Below are 16518 nucleotides of genomic sequence, written 5' to 3'. Positions count from 1 at the left end.
TGCACTAATCACTGTGTTGTGCAATATCGTCAACAGAAGGCGCTGGTGTAAAATGTCAAACGCATAAAAAAACGATGCGCGCGCCTCTGGTTGTGAAAGCCACAACAATGAAAATTTAAAGTGATCGTTAATTGCGTGGTCGATGGAAATTTTGCAAGTGTTACGTCTGTGTGCTAACAGGGAGAAGGCCGGTGGTAATAGCGGATGACTTTAATGCCTGGGCCGTGGAATGGGGAAGCCGTTTCACGAACAAGCGGGGTCGGATTCTGCTAGAGACACTGGTCATGCTAGATGTCGACTTGGCTAATGTCGGTGAATTTTTGTAGTCCTGGTCTGGTAGTTCGAACTGGAGAGTAGACGATAGATACACTTACAGCGAACCCCTGGCGGCTCGCTACAGTATCGACTACAACAACAGCAGGCAGTGGGTAGAGGAAGAGGCGGCTAGGCCAAAACCAAGCCCTCGCAGGTGGAAGACGAAGGGGCATTTAGGGAGGCGCTCCGCCGTGAGCATAACTTACCTGGTTTAGACGGCGACGAGCGTACTCTCGCGTGCGTGCGATGCGACCATGCCTAGGTGAGTCCATCCTAGAAATGGGAGGCCACCGGCTTACTGGTGGACCGACGCGATTGCGGACCTGCGCCGCGCCTGCCTACGGGCTAGGTGGCGGATGCAGTGAGCACGATCTAAAGTAGAGTGAAACGATCGGTGATGTTCGCCGCTGAAAAAGCAGCGCTGAAGACCGAGACAAGGGCAAGCAAAAGACCTGCTTCGAGGGTCTCTGTCAGAGTGCCAATGCGATTCCGTGGGTTGATACCAGCGTAGGTAATGACCCATGTCTGGACTGGTTCTATTGCCAAAGGCGGTGAGACCACCCGGAAACCCTTCGGCATATAAACCAATATGCTTGTTTGACACGGCGGGGAAGGTACTCGAAAAGATCATCCTCAATAGAATGTTGAGGCAGCCGGGGCCCGTGGCGTAGTTGGTCGCACGTTCGCTTCATATGCGGATGGTCATGGGTTTGATTCCCAGCCCCGGCACTTGCAATTTTTCGTCAGTTGCTTTTCCCCCGAGAGCAACTGACACTGACCCTCTTCTGAGCCCCATGGCTCAAACGAACCCGGATACCTGGACATCGGCGAACTGCTACTCATAATGGACCCCCAATTGGACTGGAAAGGAACAACGGCCATCCATCATCATCCTTGTGCTCATCATTCTATTGTCGGGCCGCCACCAAACCGGACTTCGCACAATCAAGTCGCGACGCGACCCAACTCGCGACGTTTTATAATCATGTCAAAAGTAGTGCGCATCCTTCCCGTTGTTGTCAGCAACACAGCGCACTAGATGCGAAAGAGTTGCGACACTTGTGGACCAAGAAAATGGCAATTTTTGATTGAATGTCGGTCTTGATTCCAACCAGATAGACAATACTAGGTATAAAGTAGAAAAAGTGAAAGCAGCTGAAAGGCAATCAGTTCGATAAAGTAGAATAGAATCTAGGCGCTGTACAAAAAAAAATGTAAGTGCAGCTGTCAATTGAAATCGCTCACGTAGTGCCCCCCAGTGGACAATAGAGCTGTAAATTAGGTTAAGTGATTAAGAATAAAAAAAAGAATGTTGAGGTACACCGATGGTGTAAATGGTCTCTCGAGCAGCCAGTACGGCTTCCGGAAAGGGAGGTCAGCCGAAGACGCTATCCTATCGGTTACATAACCGAAGGGGAAGCATTGGAGCGTAAGGAAGGAGGATTCACAACTGTGCAGTAGTGACTCTGAATATAAGGAATGCGTTTAATAGCACCAGTTGGCCAGCTTTTGCCGAAGCGCTCTTGCGTCTGGGGATACCCGGGTACCTGTACAAGATTCTCGGAAGTTACTTCGAGAAACGAGTACTTCTTTACGACACAGAGTTGGGTCCGAAGTGCTTTCACATAACCGCAGGAGTCCCGCAAGGTTCCATCCTGTGTCCGGTGTTAAAGAATGTCATGTACGACGAGGTGTTAAGGGTTGGATGAGTTCCCGGTGAGAATGGAGGTTGTCGGCTTTGCTGATGACATTACGCACGAAGTCTATGGTGAGACGATCGAAGAAGTGGAGTTGACTACCACCCACTCGATCGGGGTTGTGGAAGCGTAGATGAGGTCCAGTAAACTGGAGTTGGATCACCACAAAACTGAGGTGATGGTTGTGAACAACCGGAAGTCGGAGCAGCAAGCGGTGATCAGTGTAGACGATTGCACTATCACTTCGAAGCGCTTCGTCAAACACTTGGGCGTGATGATCGACGATTTCCAAGCTGAAGTTACATTTCGCAAAATCTGAATATCCTCTGTAGTGACAGGGTGACCCTCCTCAAAGACATGTTCAGCAACTTTCGACCTGAAATCGTACTCCAAACTTCTACTCGCTATCCTCTACGCCTTTCTTACCTCCGCCATATGTTCCCTGAATCTAACTTCTAGAGACCGTTTGACACGATGACCCACGCTAATATGTATATAATGTCATTTCGTGAAGACCGAGAGCAATGTAACCGCCTAGTAGTACCCTATATGTTCATAAAAAAAATTTAAACGGTGAGGCCCGGTTTATATTTTAAAAAGATCATTTCACTTGTTAGTCACCCCCAAATAAACACTTATAAACTGCCTATGATCGCATATCAGTCCCATATTTGCTGGGTTTCCTATTCATATGGGACAATTATGCGACCGTAGGCAGTAAACTGTCGAGAAGCACTGCCGTGAATCGCAAGTCAGTCCCATAAGTAAAAAGTAGGCATTGAGAAAATGGACTCTGAAGTTTTTAAATTCGATTTCTATGTGAAACTTCAAAAAATTGCCATGAGTTAAAAACTTCCACGATCATCATGAAACTTTCACACATTGCTTCAAACATGAAAACGTTAGAGTGAAAAATATAAAACTGGCTTAAACAGTGTTAGGTTTATAACTGGAGGGTACACTAATTCGTAATGGAACTGACTTGCGATTACATTTCATTATGGGACAATCTGACTTGGTGTTGTTTTTCAATTTTACTGAACAAGCTATATATTTTACTTCATGCAACTGAAAGGCCATCCGAAGAAAGACCGAAAATGGCCATTAACTCATGTCTGCCCAAAATGCATATGGGACTGACTTGCGATTCACGGCAGTATAAGCGTAGCCAGTGTTCCCATCATTCACTCAATCACTGACGGGGTTTCGTTATCACGACCGGCTGATGGCAAAGCATTATGTACAGACATGTGCTATTTTTTTTGTCTCAATGGCTTGTCCGCTAGATAAAGATATCTTCTATTGATAAGAAATCGTACCGTGATGAGAACATTTTGCACTCTAGCTCAATTTTCAGTTGAGTTCAGGTGTAATGTGGTGAGGTTGTATCACCGAGTTTATTGCGGTCTGAAATGGATGCAGATTGGACTAGTAACGATGCCTACAGGGCCATCCCACAGATGGAACATGGCGATCCAGTGCAGGTAATTGTTGTTTGAGTTAATGGAGAAATGTTTTAGCATAAACTTAATATTTTGCAGAGTAAGGAACCAGCACCAGCTGAAACCCCAACCAAAGCAAAAAATGACACCAACAATATGTTTGCCCAGAGCATCTTCGATCTAACGCTCATCACAATCAACATCTGTCAAATTTGCTACATTCTAAAGGTCGGTCGAGAACTAGGAATTTTGTATTACATAATGCTAGGATTATTGGGTGTCTCATTAACTCTACTGGTGAGTATTTTTTTTTTATCAATTGTCATTGTTAATACCTGATCGTTATCAAAACCTCTTGCAGTCTATTCATGGATTCATGGGCCTGTTTGGTCGTCTTCGCTGCAGTACACCTCTATCCGCCAGCTGCTTCAATTGTTTATACAACACTTCACTATTTATGGTCGTACTAGTATATCTTGTAAATTTAGTATTTAGCGTACTGAGCTTGAAGGAGACAGAGGACACATGCCTGATTGTTATCAACAATTTGAGGAACAGGACTGGTGCAGCAACTGAACTTCCATAGGAGATTTCGAATTATTTATAGTTAAGAAAAGTGTGTAATACTTCAGTGACATTTTAAAATGTTTTAAAACAACATTATAAATACATACCACAAAGTGATAGTTTATACAGAAGAAACTCAACTAGACCTATCGGTAACAAACTCAACTATTTGATTTGCATGCTTTTTGGGTCGATCTACAGGTTTGAGCAGAGTCGAATCCACTACCGTGTTGTGATCCCGTGTGAGGTGTTCCTGCAGTTTTAGCTTCCGTTGAAAAGTTTGAACACAAAACGGACATTTGTACATCTTCGAGTACTCTCGATAAATTCCTTGGTGGGCCTTTAAGTGAGTCATCATGTTGTACCTGATAGCGGAATATAGAAAAAAAAATATTCAGTTGGGACTGCAGAACCAAATAAGAACAGATACGAAAGCCGTCCATGCCAAACATACCTCTGGGCGAACTTTTGCCCACACGTTGGGCATTCGTAAGGCTTCTCACCAGAATGGACCTGCGAATTAAAAAAAAACGTTTTTTAATACATTCTATGTTTACATCTACAAAATAGACTATGGTAATTTAACTATTCAATATTCAGCCATACTTCGTCGGTTATATAAAAGCTTTTACGTAACGAGATTAAATATCGTTCTATTATGTCTTATTGCTTAGAGTTATACATAAGTTTTGTTCACGAATGTTTATGGAAATACCATATTTAACGCATGTTCAAAATTGATGCACTTTTGAATTTACCTCATCATTACTCTACTTTAGCTAGACGTGGCATTCAAAAATCAGTTGTTTGATATTGATTAACACTTACTCTAAACATCTCAATAGAAATACAGTCACTCCTGATTTTTAACTTACCCTCATATGCCGTTTCAAGTGCGAGCTGGACCGAAGCTGGAAGCCACAAATTTCGCACTTTTTCTCTCGTATGTTTCCGTGGGTAAGCTTATGCATATGGAAGGATGAATAATGGATGAACTGTTTGCCACACTCATCACATTGGTAGGGTTTCTCACCTGGAAAAGAATATAACACTGTTAGAATTCAGATTGTCAAAGTTACAGGTGTGTGACAAAACATTACCGGTATGTATCGGAACATGCCTAGCCAGGGCGGCCTTATACTGGAAGTTTTTCCCACAAAAGGTGCAGTCAAATTTCGACGTCCGACTGTGTTTCGCCGTGTGAGTTCCAAGGGCCGTTTTGCTTTTGACCTTCAATCCGCAGATGTTGCATTCCCATGGAGATTCGCTGTCGCCGGGTTCTGGGTGGCTCTTTTTCAAATGATTCTAAAGGTTGTACAGATGTAATGAAGTGGTAAGAAAAGTAAGTTAAGAAATAATGCTATATAAAATAAGTCAACAAAAGCTACCTTCAATTTTAGCTGGGAAGTAAAAACCAGTTCACATTCCGGACATGCAAATGTTTCTTTTTCGGTGGGTTTAGCTTCTATGCCCATCTCTTCTGCTTCTGAAAGAAAATCCAGTTGCTCAAAATGAATTTCTTCGTCAGGGTCGGAGTCTATTTCTTCTGGATCGTTATTCTCCGTATCAGCAGCTGTATCCTTATCTTGAGCATTGATCTCCCCTTGCTCAGATTTGATCTCCCTGTCGTCCTCTTCCAGCCGTTCCTCGTTTATGTACTCAACTTCGTCATCTGAAATTTCATCTTCAGCATCGTCCAAAAACTCCAAGCAAGCATTACTCTCCGCATCCATCGTGGATCTGTGTGAATGCTGTTGCATCTCATACAACGAACTAAATCCAACGCCACAGGTGTTACATTTCATGGAAATCATGCTGTCAAATGCCTGTTTTCCCGGAGGTTCCTCACTGCCGTCTGGTGGTAACGGCGGTGGTTCTTCTTCGCTAGCTTCCTCCACTATCTGGTCCAGTTCCACCAAATCGTCCAGATACGAACCGTCTGTCTCCACCTTAAAGTACATCTGCTCCTCCAGCTGCAGCTTGTTCCCGACGAACGTGATGTTCTTCTTCAGCAAATCCGTAAACTCCTTCTGGATGATGATGGCCTTCGTGTGCGCGGCGTCGTAATCGTTCAGCTTGACCATGCACTCCTGGCAGATGACGGATGCTATCAGGTTGGCGGCGTTATCGGACAGATCACCGCCCAGGAATCGTTCCACTACTTTGTAGATCAGCGTTCCGGAATACTTGGTCGACAGCTGCATCAAATTGCGGAACGGCTGGGACGTCTCTTCGGCACAAATAAAGCACTTTTCCATTGCACTTTCCATCATTTTTAAAAAGTTTTTTTGAGAAAATCTTTCCGCACGATAAAACCAAACATTCGCGCTTTTTTGTTTGCATGTTTTTATTTACAAAACTTGACTTTCCGCCTACTTATGAAAAGGGCGTAACATCCCCAAAAGAACACCGAGAAAAATTCTACTCAGTGGCTGAGTTGGTCGTACTCAGAAATCGGAAAATCCTTTGTTTGCTTCGGCTAAAAGTAAGACAACCCATTGGCAATGGGTTGTCCCTCCTTTGGCTAAAACTGGTATCAGTAGGTCGGCTCTAGAGGCTAAAACTAAGTAAAACAAAGGATTATTCGATTTCTGAGTAAGACCAGCTCTGTCACTGAGTAGAATTTTTTCTAGGTGAAAATGCATTCATATTTTCTTATAAGAAAATACTAGACATAAGTACATAAACAGCCATTACAACTATATATATATATATATGTATACATAACGGTACCGTGTGTAAACAGTTTGTATACAAAACATGCATCAAACGTTCCTGTTATCAGCTGTATCCTTTGCAAATGTATGTGTGGCACCAAGCAGATCTGTCAAGTTTTGTCAACGCATCAGCAAAATAAAAAGTGGTTTCTCCTGTTACGACGCCAACAGGGAAATTATTTTAGATTAGAGAGAAAATCAAGTGCATTAATTCGGTATTTCCTTGGTCCAGATATTCATTCCCCCTTTCGTGACACGCTGGACCGCAAATGGCGCACTGTAAGCCCATTCTTACGTGTAAGTAATCGCCTCAAGTGCGGTGAAACGATCCAACCTAATTCTGTTTACACTTTCTCGGGACAGATTCCGGTGACGTTAGGTTGTTCAAGTCACTCGAACCGCACATCGAATCGGCACTTCCGTTGGATACGGCCGAGTGGAAGCGCTCGTACGGACGACCGGTAAAGAATGTCCGCGTCGAAGCCACCTTTCAGCCGTTCGATGCTTCCGCGCTGGAACGGTATCGCGATGGAGCCTGGAGCATTGTGCAACATCCGGTGCTGCATATGTACGTGACGGAGTGCAACGATGTCGAGGCGTACCGGGCATCGGTCAAGGAGGAGATCGACCAGTGGTTGAAAACGTTGAATAACTATAACGTTACGGACTGGATGATATTGCTGGTGGAGACGCTGGACATTAAAAAGTCGAAGAATATTCTCCCCCGGACGACGGTGCTGGATAAGATCCGGTTGGATTTTGCGTCGAAAAATGGTGATCGCTGTCTATCGGTGCTGAACCCGACCAAGTTTGAAATGAAGGCAACGGAATCGTTCCGGTGTTTGCTCCAGCGGATTCGACATTTGATGCTGACGGGTTATAATAAGAATATCGTTAAATACGAAGAGCTGATTCGCTCCAATCGGGAGAATAGGATTCAGGAAAATTGGAACTTCGTGGACTATTTTCTACTTCAAGAGGAACTGGCCTTTGTGTTGGAAATGTTGGGTCAGTACTCTGAAGCGCTGGTGCAGTACGACGAGTTGGATGCTCTATTTTCACAGTTTATTCTGAATTCGGTGTATGGAGAGAAACAAAAGTGGCTTCAGATATTCGATCAACCGCTGTACGCTTTCCATGGAATTTCCCTGAATCCCATAAAGATGGAAGAGACCCGTAAGAAAATCATAAGTCAATCGGTAAACCTCTTGGAGTTCAGGAGTTATCTCTTCGAACGGCAGTGTCTTTTGCTGGACGCCAACGGGAAACCATGGGAAATTGCCGAACGACTGTTGCCGTTCTTGTTTTCAACCCTACGAGAAATCGAAGCTCTGAAACTCGAAACCCCAGAGGGGGCGTTGGCTTGCTGGGAATTCGTTTGTGCCCTTGAAGTGCTGAACCTTTGCGATAAAGTTCAAGAATCGAAAGACATCCATAAATGTTCACAGTATTCGGCCCCTATCTGGAATCTGGCTAAGGATAAGCTCTACAGCCTCGGAAAGCACTGCGGTTTGCTTCCTGGCTTCCATCCAACATCGGAACAATTGCACGCGGTTGTCCATTTATCGGCGGGGATGGGAGACAGCATCCCGGAAAGCTCGGGTGCCCAACTGGAAGTTGAAGCGAAAGACAAAAAAGCACATTCTCCGGCACGCAAACCGAAAAAATCCGCGACCGATAGTCTGAAGGAAGCGCTGGGATCCAATCAGGCGTTCACCAAATTATATCTGGAACTTAGTGAACTTGCCATCAGTACTTATAAGCACGTATCCCGGCTACGATCAGCCCGACTGGTAGGCCTCGATCTAGGAAATTTCTACATTTCGCTAAACGAACCCCAGAAAGCCGTAGTATTCTTCACCGATCTTCTGCGCGAATTGAAAACGGAAAATTGGCACCATCTGGCTAGCCAGACGTTGCTGGAGTTGGCATCGTGCTACCGAAAGATGGACGATTGCGTCAGCTACACGAAAACGTGCAGCGCCATTGCGTGTAGTCTGGATTTGGAGATGATGGTGCGGACGTTTTACTTCGACGAGTTTGCGAAATCGTTGAAAACGCTCAAGGAGTTGCGCAATGTTGATATCGATGCGCTGAACGTCATGACCACGCTGGAGGATCATTTCAAGGTAGGCCACTAAGCTATTTTTAATCCACAGTTATTAACTGATGTTACAACATACATTTGAAACTTATAACACAATCAACATAGAACACATAATACTAATTGTACCCAGTTATCTAAATAGATAACGAAGTCCAATCCCTGGAGGACGAGGTTTCGTAATTTGTTCTTGGTCCATTGATCAATGAGCCATTTTACGAAGTGACAACAATGTTGATGATGATATTGATTTTCACGGGTTATTGGACGCAACCTCCTGTCAAAATTCATTCATAAAATCGGCTCATAAAATGGACTATTCTGTGATAGTATTTTTCTGGTGGGTTGCCTTTTTGTGTGCAAGATCGTCTGCCGTTTGATGTCCGCGTTAGGGGACGGCTTACGTGTTTTGTACTGAATCGCTGCCCAAAATGACTTGAGCGCTATAATATTCTACCACGACTCTCAGATACACTAGTCAGCTATGATATAAGAGTATAAAAAGGTAATAAAGTTTGAAACCTGCTTCTTGACAAACAATTTTCAAAACATGACCCATCTTGCCCCACCTCATTTTAACGGGGGCGAGATGGGTCAGCTATAAGAAAACTCGATTTTCCTCCAACAAAAAATACTATATCTTCTAGTTTTTCTCTATACATCTAAGCTTCATAGACGTACACTGCCGCTATTCGCATAACAGTCCCATGTTTGCTGGGTTTCCTATTCACATGGGACTGTTGTGTGAATGGGGGCAGTGCAGATTATATGAAGAAAGTGTTGAAACATATCGGTAGATTATTCTCAGAACTAGAAGATTTTTGTTCGGGTAACCATAAACGGAATTTGAAAACCTATATTTTTGAAGGAAAATTTAAAAAATATGTTCTCAAATTTTTGTTGGCGGATTATGCACAGCGAGAGAGAATAAAAGAACAACGTCTGTTGTCTGGAAGAAACGCGTACGAACTAACTTTATTTATCTTTAGTTTACATTGGTTTGTGTGCTGTAAGCTACACTGGAGTAAATCGTGTTAATAACTTTATTTCAGGCCAAACATGACTAAAGGTCCTATCTGCAGAAGAGAGGCTCTCTTTGGTTTCCCTCTCCTTCGTTAAAATCTCAGCTGTTTATTTGTATTATGATTGTCTCCTTGCATTGATCGATGGTCAAAACAATCGTCTTTTGATTTGTACTGCAAAAATAGTTGAAAAGTGTATCAATACATTGCAATAATTGAAAGAGAAAGTGAACAGAGAGAGCCTCTCAAATGCAGATAGGACCTATTGAAATGTTTGGCCTGATTTGTTGCCAACACAGTTGTGCTGACACTCCTCCTCAACCGATAGAAGTTTTGACACCGAGTGATTCGCGGTGCCGCTCCAATTTGATCCTGTCCAATGGCTTGGTCATGATGTCCGCGACCATTTTATCCGTCGGCAGATAACGGAGATCGATGACTCCCCGTTGACGTAGATCTTTCGTGAATTCGTGTTTAGTGTCGATATGTTTAGATCGACGCTCGATGCGGTCCGACTCCACCATTTTTATACAGGACTGATTGTCCTCCCACACGACTATGGGTTCCGAGTTATCCTCTGCCAGATCTTGAGGAGCTTCTTCATCCACAGCACTTCTTGGCAGCCTTCCGACAGGGCTACGAACTCGGCCTCAGTGGAAGAGAGGGCAACGCAGTTTTGTTTCCGTGTGGCCCAGCTTACTACGCCGCCGCCGAACTTGATGATTTGGCCAGAATTCGATTTCCGGTCGCTTTCGTTGCCGGCCCAGTCCGCATCGACGAAGCATTCGAGGCCTTCAGATCCGCCGCCTAGATGGAGCCGCAAGTTTTTCGTCCCCTTTAAGTACCTCAGCATACGTTTAGCTTCGGTCCAGTCACGATCGGTGGGGTTCGAGACCTTCCTGCATAGTAGAGAAGTCCCGACGCTGATGTCCGGCCTGGTATTGACCGCCACATACAACAAACTGCCTACCAATGAACGATAGGATGTGTTCGTTGGCAGGGCTGTCTCCTCCTTTTGTTTTATGTACCCGGGGTCAAGCGGTACCTTCGAGGGTTTTGCATCTCCGTGTCCAAATCTTCCCAGCAGCTTCTCGATGTAGCTTTCTTGGCACATGGTGTAGTAGTGCCCGTCGACTTTTTCGATGTGGATTCCGAGGAACTGACGAAGGTCTCCTAGGGAGTACAGCTTAAAATGTTGTCCCAACTTGGCTCGAATCTCCTCGAACTCCTGCTCTGAGTGGCAGAAGACGACCATATCGTCTACGCAAATCACTATGAAGCACATCTTTCCGTCCTTGTTTCTTCGCACGTAGAGGCACGAATCCGCTTTTCCGGGCTCGAATCCCATCTGTTTGAAAATGCCATCGATTTTTGCATTCTAAACCCGCGCGGATTGTTTCAAGCCGTAGAGGCAGCGTTTCAGCCGACAGACCAGATTATCATCCGACCGAAATCCGGAAGGCTGCTTCATAAAGATGTCTTCTTCGAGGCTGGCATAGAGATAGGCGCACTTGATATCCAGGTGCTTGGCAATCATCCCGTCACGACTCGCGATTGTCAACAGTGTGCGAAGAGTTGTTTGCTTTACTACAGGGGCAAACAACTCGTCGTAGTCTGTACCATAGCGTTGAGAGAACCCTTGTGCGACCAACCTCGCTTTATGCCGCACTATTTGGCCGTTCTCGTCCTCCTTCTGTTTAAAAGTCCATTTGCAGCCAATGGCCTTTCTGCCAGGAGGAAGCTGCACCAGTTCCCAGGTCTGGTTCTCTGCAAGGGCTGTAATCTCCTCCTCCATCGCTGCCTGCCAAATGGCTTTTTCCGGTCGCTGGATCGCTTCTTCGAATGATCGAGGTTCACTGACGAAGTGTTTGGTCACACTGGTCATCTGGTCAGAACGTTGCGGTGGAATGCCCTTAGTGACTCGTTCGGACCTCCTCGGTTCGCTTTCACGATGGGCCGTTTCAATGGGGCCTTCAATACCGTGCTCGGCGTCGCTGTCACTGAAACCTTCAAAATCTTCCTCGGAGGTGGAGCTGTCGATTTGTGCGGAGCGGAAAGTGTCTTCCGCCTCTGCTTCCGGTTCGTTGAACACATCGCTTCCGGAACCTTCTTGTATTCCTGGCTCTACACGTACTTCGACGACGGGATCGCTCTTCTTCTGGATCAAATCAAATACTATTGTCTCTTCCGGGCCGGGGACGGATACTGGCCTCACGAGTGGTTTCTGCTTCCGGTTAGCCCCATCAGCTCCTACTTCGGATGCGCTTTCAATGAAGCGAACGTCACGGCTTACGATGACCTTCTTCGTGGATCTATCCAAAAACCGGTAGGCTTTGTGCTCTAGTGAGTAGCCTACGAAAACGAGCTCCTTAGCCGTGGGGGCCAGCTTCTTGCGCTTTTCTTTCGGGATATGCACCCACGCACTGCATCCAAAAACCCTCAGGTTTTTCACGTCCGGTTTGGAATCGTACCAGATCTCATATGGTGATAACTTAACAGGCTTCGTCGAGAGGATGTTTTGGAGAAATACGGCCGTGTTTAGTGCCTCCGCCCAATAGCACTCCGGCAGATTGGCGTCGAACAAGAGGCAGCGGACCATTTCAACAAGGTAACGGTTCTTTCATTCCACTACCCCGTTTTGTTGCGGACTGTAGCCCGCCGTGTACTGCGGCTGTATTCCCTCCTTCCTATAGAATTCACGCAACTTCTCCCCGGTGAACTCTCCACCTTGATCCGAACGTATTATTCTGGGCTTCCGACCGAACCGATTTTGCACCATTGCCACGTATTCCCGGATTTTTGCTGCTACTTCTGACTTGTGTTTGAGTAGGTACACTACGCAGTAGCGCGAGTGATCGTCAATCATAGACATGAAATAACGATATCCGCTGACAGAAGGCACTTCAACCGGGCCGCAGACGTCCGTGTGCACAATGTCCATCGTCGTTTTTGTGGATGTTGACGATTCCTTGGGGAACGGGGACCGCGAGCTCTTCCCCTTCAGGCAACAGTCGCAAGGCTCATCGATGCCGCAATCAAACATTTCCAAACCACTTACCAGGTCGTTCTTTTTCATCCGGATAATCGCTGCCGGGTCTCTATGCCCGAACCGTCTATGCCAGACGTGCGGACAGTCTTTGTTGTGATGACCGCTCACAGATAACGCCACCTCCTCCGGTTGCTTTAGCTGGTACAGTCCATGCTTCAACGTTGCCACGGCCACCGTCGTTCCGTCGCGCGTGATTCGGCACCCACGAGCATCAAAAATCACTTCGGCATTTTTCTGCACTATCGCCGGCACCGACAACAAGTTCATGGCAAGGTCAGGTGTGTAAAGCGCGACACTTATGTTCATTTGCCTTGGTAGTCCGTTTTCATCACAACACTTGATCGTGCCACACCCCTGGCCTTCCACTTTCGTCAATTTTCCGTCGGCTAGCTTCACGTATTTAATGTCACAACTGTTCAGTTCACTAAAGAAGCTCCGATCGGCAACTGTGTGGCTAGTCGCACCAGAGTCCACAACCCACGGCTTCGAGCCGTCGGAGTTAGCACACGCGCCGGCTGCGAAAGCAAACGAAACACAATCTTCTCTTTTCTTCGGGAGTTGTTTTCCTTTCGGCTTCGGGTCACCGTCCGAATCACGAGCGCGCTGCGGGCACTCAAACTGCTCATGGCCCTCCTTTTTGCACCGGTGACAAATCAGAGGCTTCTTCTTCTTGCTGCTTCGGCCTTGTACCCCAGCAACCTTCAAGACTTGGTCCATGACTTGGTCGTTTCCGGATGCGCCTTGATGTTTCATCACCTCGTCCAGGAGCTTTCGCTTTACGAGTTCCAGGGTGAGATCCGCGTCGGACCGGCTCTCAAGGGCGGTCGTCAGGGTATCGTAGGAACTCGGCAAACTCCTCAAAATCATCGCGACTTGAAGATTCTCTGCCAGTCCCTGTCCTGAGTTCCTCAGCCTTTCAAACAATTCCTCCATGGCAAAGATGTGCTCTGCCATATGTTCACCATCCGCCAAGCGCTTACCGCAGATCTGCTTCAAAAGCGAAACTTTTAAGGTTAGAGTTGCTTTTTGGTGGTGATTCTGGATCGCGATCCAGGCCGCCTTCGCTGTTGGAGCCGCACGGATCAGCCCGTGCTGGTTGTCCTCGATGAGCAGGCCAATGGTTGCCCGGGCCTTCGCATCCAGCGCAATCCAGGCATCGTCGGATTCTCCTGCCTTTTTAACGCCGGGATCGACGCAACGCCACAGATCTTCACGGATAAGGAGCAGTTCCACCTTAAATTTCCAGGTGGGATAGTTGTTATTATTCAACTTTTGGAAGCTGAACCGATTGCCATCCATTTCCGCGCGAACAACTTTCGATATTTGACAAAAAAACGAACGATTTTCGCAAAAATCGACAAAATTTCAAAATGGCGTCAAAATTTCTTCCGTCCCGATACTCTCTACCACGCACGGGCCCATAACCTGTTGGCGGATTATGCACAGCGAGAGAGAATAAAAGAACAACGTCTGTTGTCTGGAAGAAACGCGTGCGAACTAACTTTATTTATCTTTAGTTTACATTGGTTTGTGTGCTGTAAGCTACACTGGAGTAAATCGTGTTAATAACTTTATTTGTTGCCAACACAGTTGTGCTGACAATTTTCAGTACTCTCATCGCTTCGATAATGTAGGTCACAGAACAGCCTTTCCAACCATTTTGAGATGCAAATCTCAGAATAGGTGCATAGTTATTTTTTATTGTTTTTGTATCATTTTCAGATCTTGGACATCAGTATTCAGCAAACCTCCATCATCCAGGACGACGCAGTCTCAGTTACGTTAAAAATTGAAAGTAATTTCCCTCGGGAGATATTTTGCCAACAAGTGCTGCTTTCCTTCGAAATGAGTCCCAAACAGCCAGCCGATGGACCCACGGCTTCAAGTGCAACGTCGTTAATGGAACCGTCCGCCCTGCTGCCCATCTCCATCCACTTGGACTACAAACAGGATCGTACGCTTAGTTGCGCTTCGGTTGCCTGTGACAACAAAGCCAAGCAACCGGTCAGGCGGACCAGCAGCACACGACGAAAGATTTCTCCAACCCAACGGTCGGATTTTACCAACTGTGTAAGCAGCGAGAAGATCCTACTGCAGCCGGGGCTGAACGTGATCGAGCTGCACTCCAAAGCCAAAAGAGTTGGTAGTTGGTCGTTCAATCAACTGGCTGTTCAACTGGATAATGTGGAATTTTTATCCGAAAGTCTGCCACAAGGATTGCCCAGTTTTGAAATCATCACCAAAGCTTCGTCAGCCGTTTTGAACTTCATGAATTTGGTTGCCGGAGTGGAACAACCGGTAAAGCTGATCGTATCCGGCGGTAGTTTCCGTTTTCCCAAGGACGCCAACATCGTGCTTAAATGTTCCAAGAACCTTAAAATGAAAATCGCCAGTTTGGATGGGGGCGTTACTAAAGCTTCTTTCGAACGAGAGCTGGTGGTCAATCTCCAGAACTTCGAATCGTTTGAAGAACGGACAATCAATTTAGAAGCCCTATGCGATCTACCAGGTAGACGTGAGGAGAAACCAATCGAACAGAAAGTAACCCTCCAGGTTCCTTGGAGTCGAAATGAAATCCAAATTCCTTTGCACTTTTTGCCGGCTATGATTGCCTCCTGCCGCTTGCACTCTTCCGGCGCAAGGAAGTTCTTGCAAGTAATCCTGAAAGGTGTCAGCGATCACAAACTAATTCTCAAAGACGCGTCCATGTCCTGTGCTGCCGAGGGAGTGACCATCATCGACATCAATCCCAAATCGCAAAACGAAATCACCATGAGCAAAACGGTGTCCATTTCGTACCTGTACGAAATCCAAGTGGAAGCACTCAAAGCCGAAAGCGAGCTTCCGGTTATTCACGTGGACTATCGGATGAAGTTTGCCGATGCTAGCCTTCCGGAGGACATCCGGTACTACATTCCTTACTCGGTCACGTTCGATGTGATGGATTACACGACTTTGTTCACAATCTGCGCCAAAATCGAGCCGTCCGAGCTGTGTCGGGTGAATTCGGTTTGCCATTTGAATCTCAGAATCTCCAAGGTGCATGCGAACCCATTTTCCGATCTGATGTACGAAGTGCTCGCCGATCAGAACATGTGGGTTGTCGTGGGAAGAACGGCAGGTGAGTGATTAAATTTTGTGTTCTACACAGACGCAACAGTAACTGCATCATTTATGATTTTGTAGGAGTCATATCGATGGAGGATGTCGACAGCCACAGTATCACGTTGGACGTTTTGCCGCTGACGGCCGGGTTCTTGCCGTTGCCCAACATACGGCTATCGAAGTACATTTCGGCAAACAAATCCTCCAAAACGGATGCCCATCCGCGATTGCAACCCTTTCCTCCGGGGCAGATTTACAACTCGACTAAGAGCATGCAGATCCACGTACTAGCTAGTAGCAATGTAGAAGCTTAAAATAAGCTGTCTGTTATTATGAGTATACTTGTTCTATTACTTACTTATTTATAAACACAAATTGGACACATTTTCGTATTACAAAATATATAAGCTGCTTATTATTCGACGTGCAATTTCTTTCCATTACTAGTATAAAAAAAATGACTCGATTCTATCGTTGGCTGCAAAACGGTGAGTCGATAA

The 16518-nt window shown here is 46.0% G+C and overlaps 3 protein-coding genes across 3 annotated transcripts; 2 read left to right on the top strand and 1 right to left on the bottom strand.

The window, feature by feature from the left end:
- Positions 1 to 3336: 3336 nt before the first annotated feature.
- Positions 3337 to 4414, top strand: LOC109422588 (uncharacterized). Its single transcript, XM_019697390.3, has 3 exons — positions 3337 to 3496; positions 3554 to 3751; positions 3816 to 4414. The coding sequence occupies exons 1-3, from the start codon at positions 3425 to 3427 to the stop codon at positions 4038 to 4040; spliced, it is 495 nt and encodes a 164-aa protein (XP_019552935.3). The 5' UTR covers positions 3337 to 3424; the 3' UTR covers positions 4041 to 4414.
- On the bottom strand, positions 4082 to 6385 carry LOC109402847 (zinc finger protein 665). Its single transcript, XM_019675584.3, has 5 exons — positions 5410 to 6385; positions 5122 to 5326; positions 4897 to 5054; positions 4476 to 4534; positions 4082 to 4386 (listed from the first exon to the last, which is right to left on the bottom strand). The coding sequence occupies exons 1-5, from the start codon at positions 6292 to 6294 to the stop codon at positions 4158 to 4160; spliced, it is 1536 nt and encodes a 511-aa protein (XP_019531129.3). The 5' UTR covers positions 6295 to 6385; the 3' UTR covers positions 4082 to 4157.
- Positions 6386 to 6838: 453 nt separating this feature from the next.
- Positions 6839 to 16441, top strand: LOC109402831 (trafficking protein particle complex subunit 10). The gene is made up of 4 exons (XM_029856300.1): positions 6839 to 7035; positions 7102 to 8867; positions 14636 to 16034; positions 16100 to 16441. The coding sequence occupies exons 1-4, from the start codon at positions 7008 to 7010 to the stop codon at positions 16330 to 16332; spliced, it is 3426 nt and encodes a 1141-aa protein (XP_029712160.1). The 5' UTR covers positions 6839 to 7007; the 3' UTR covers positions 16333 to 16441.
- Positions 16442 to 16518: the final 77 nt, after the last annotated feature.

This window comes from Aedes albopictus, chromosome 3, assembly GCF_035046485.1.
Source record: "Aedes albopictus strain Foshan chromosome 3, AalbF5, whole genome shotgun sequence".
NCBI lineage: Eukaryota > Metazoa > Arthropoda > Insecta > Diptera > Culicidae > Aedes > Aedes albopictus.
Note: the sequence above shows the minus strand (reverse complement) of the source record. Positions and strands in the feature narration are given on the sequence as shown.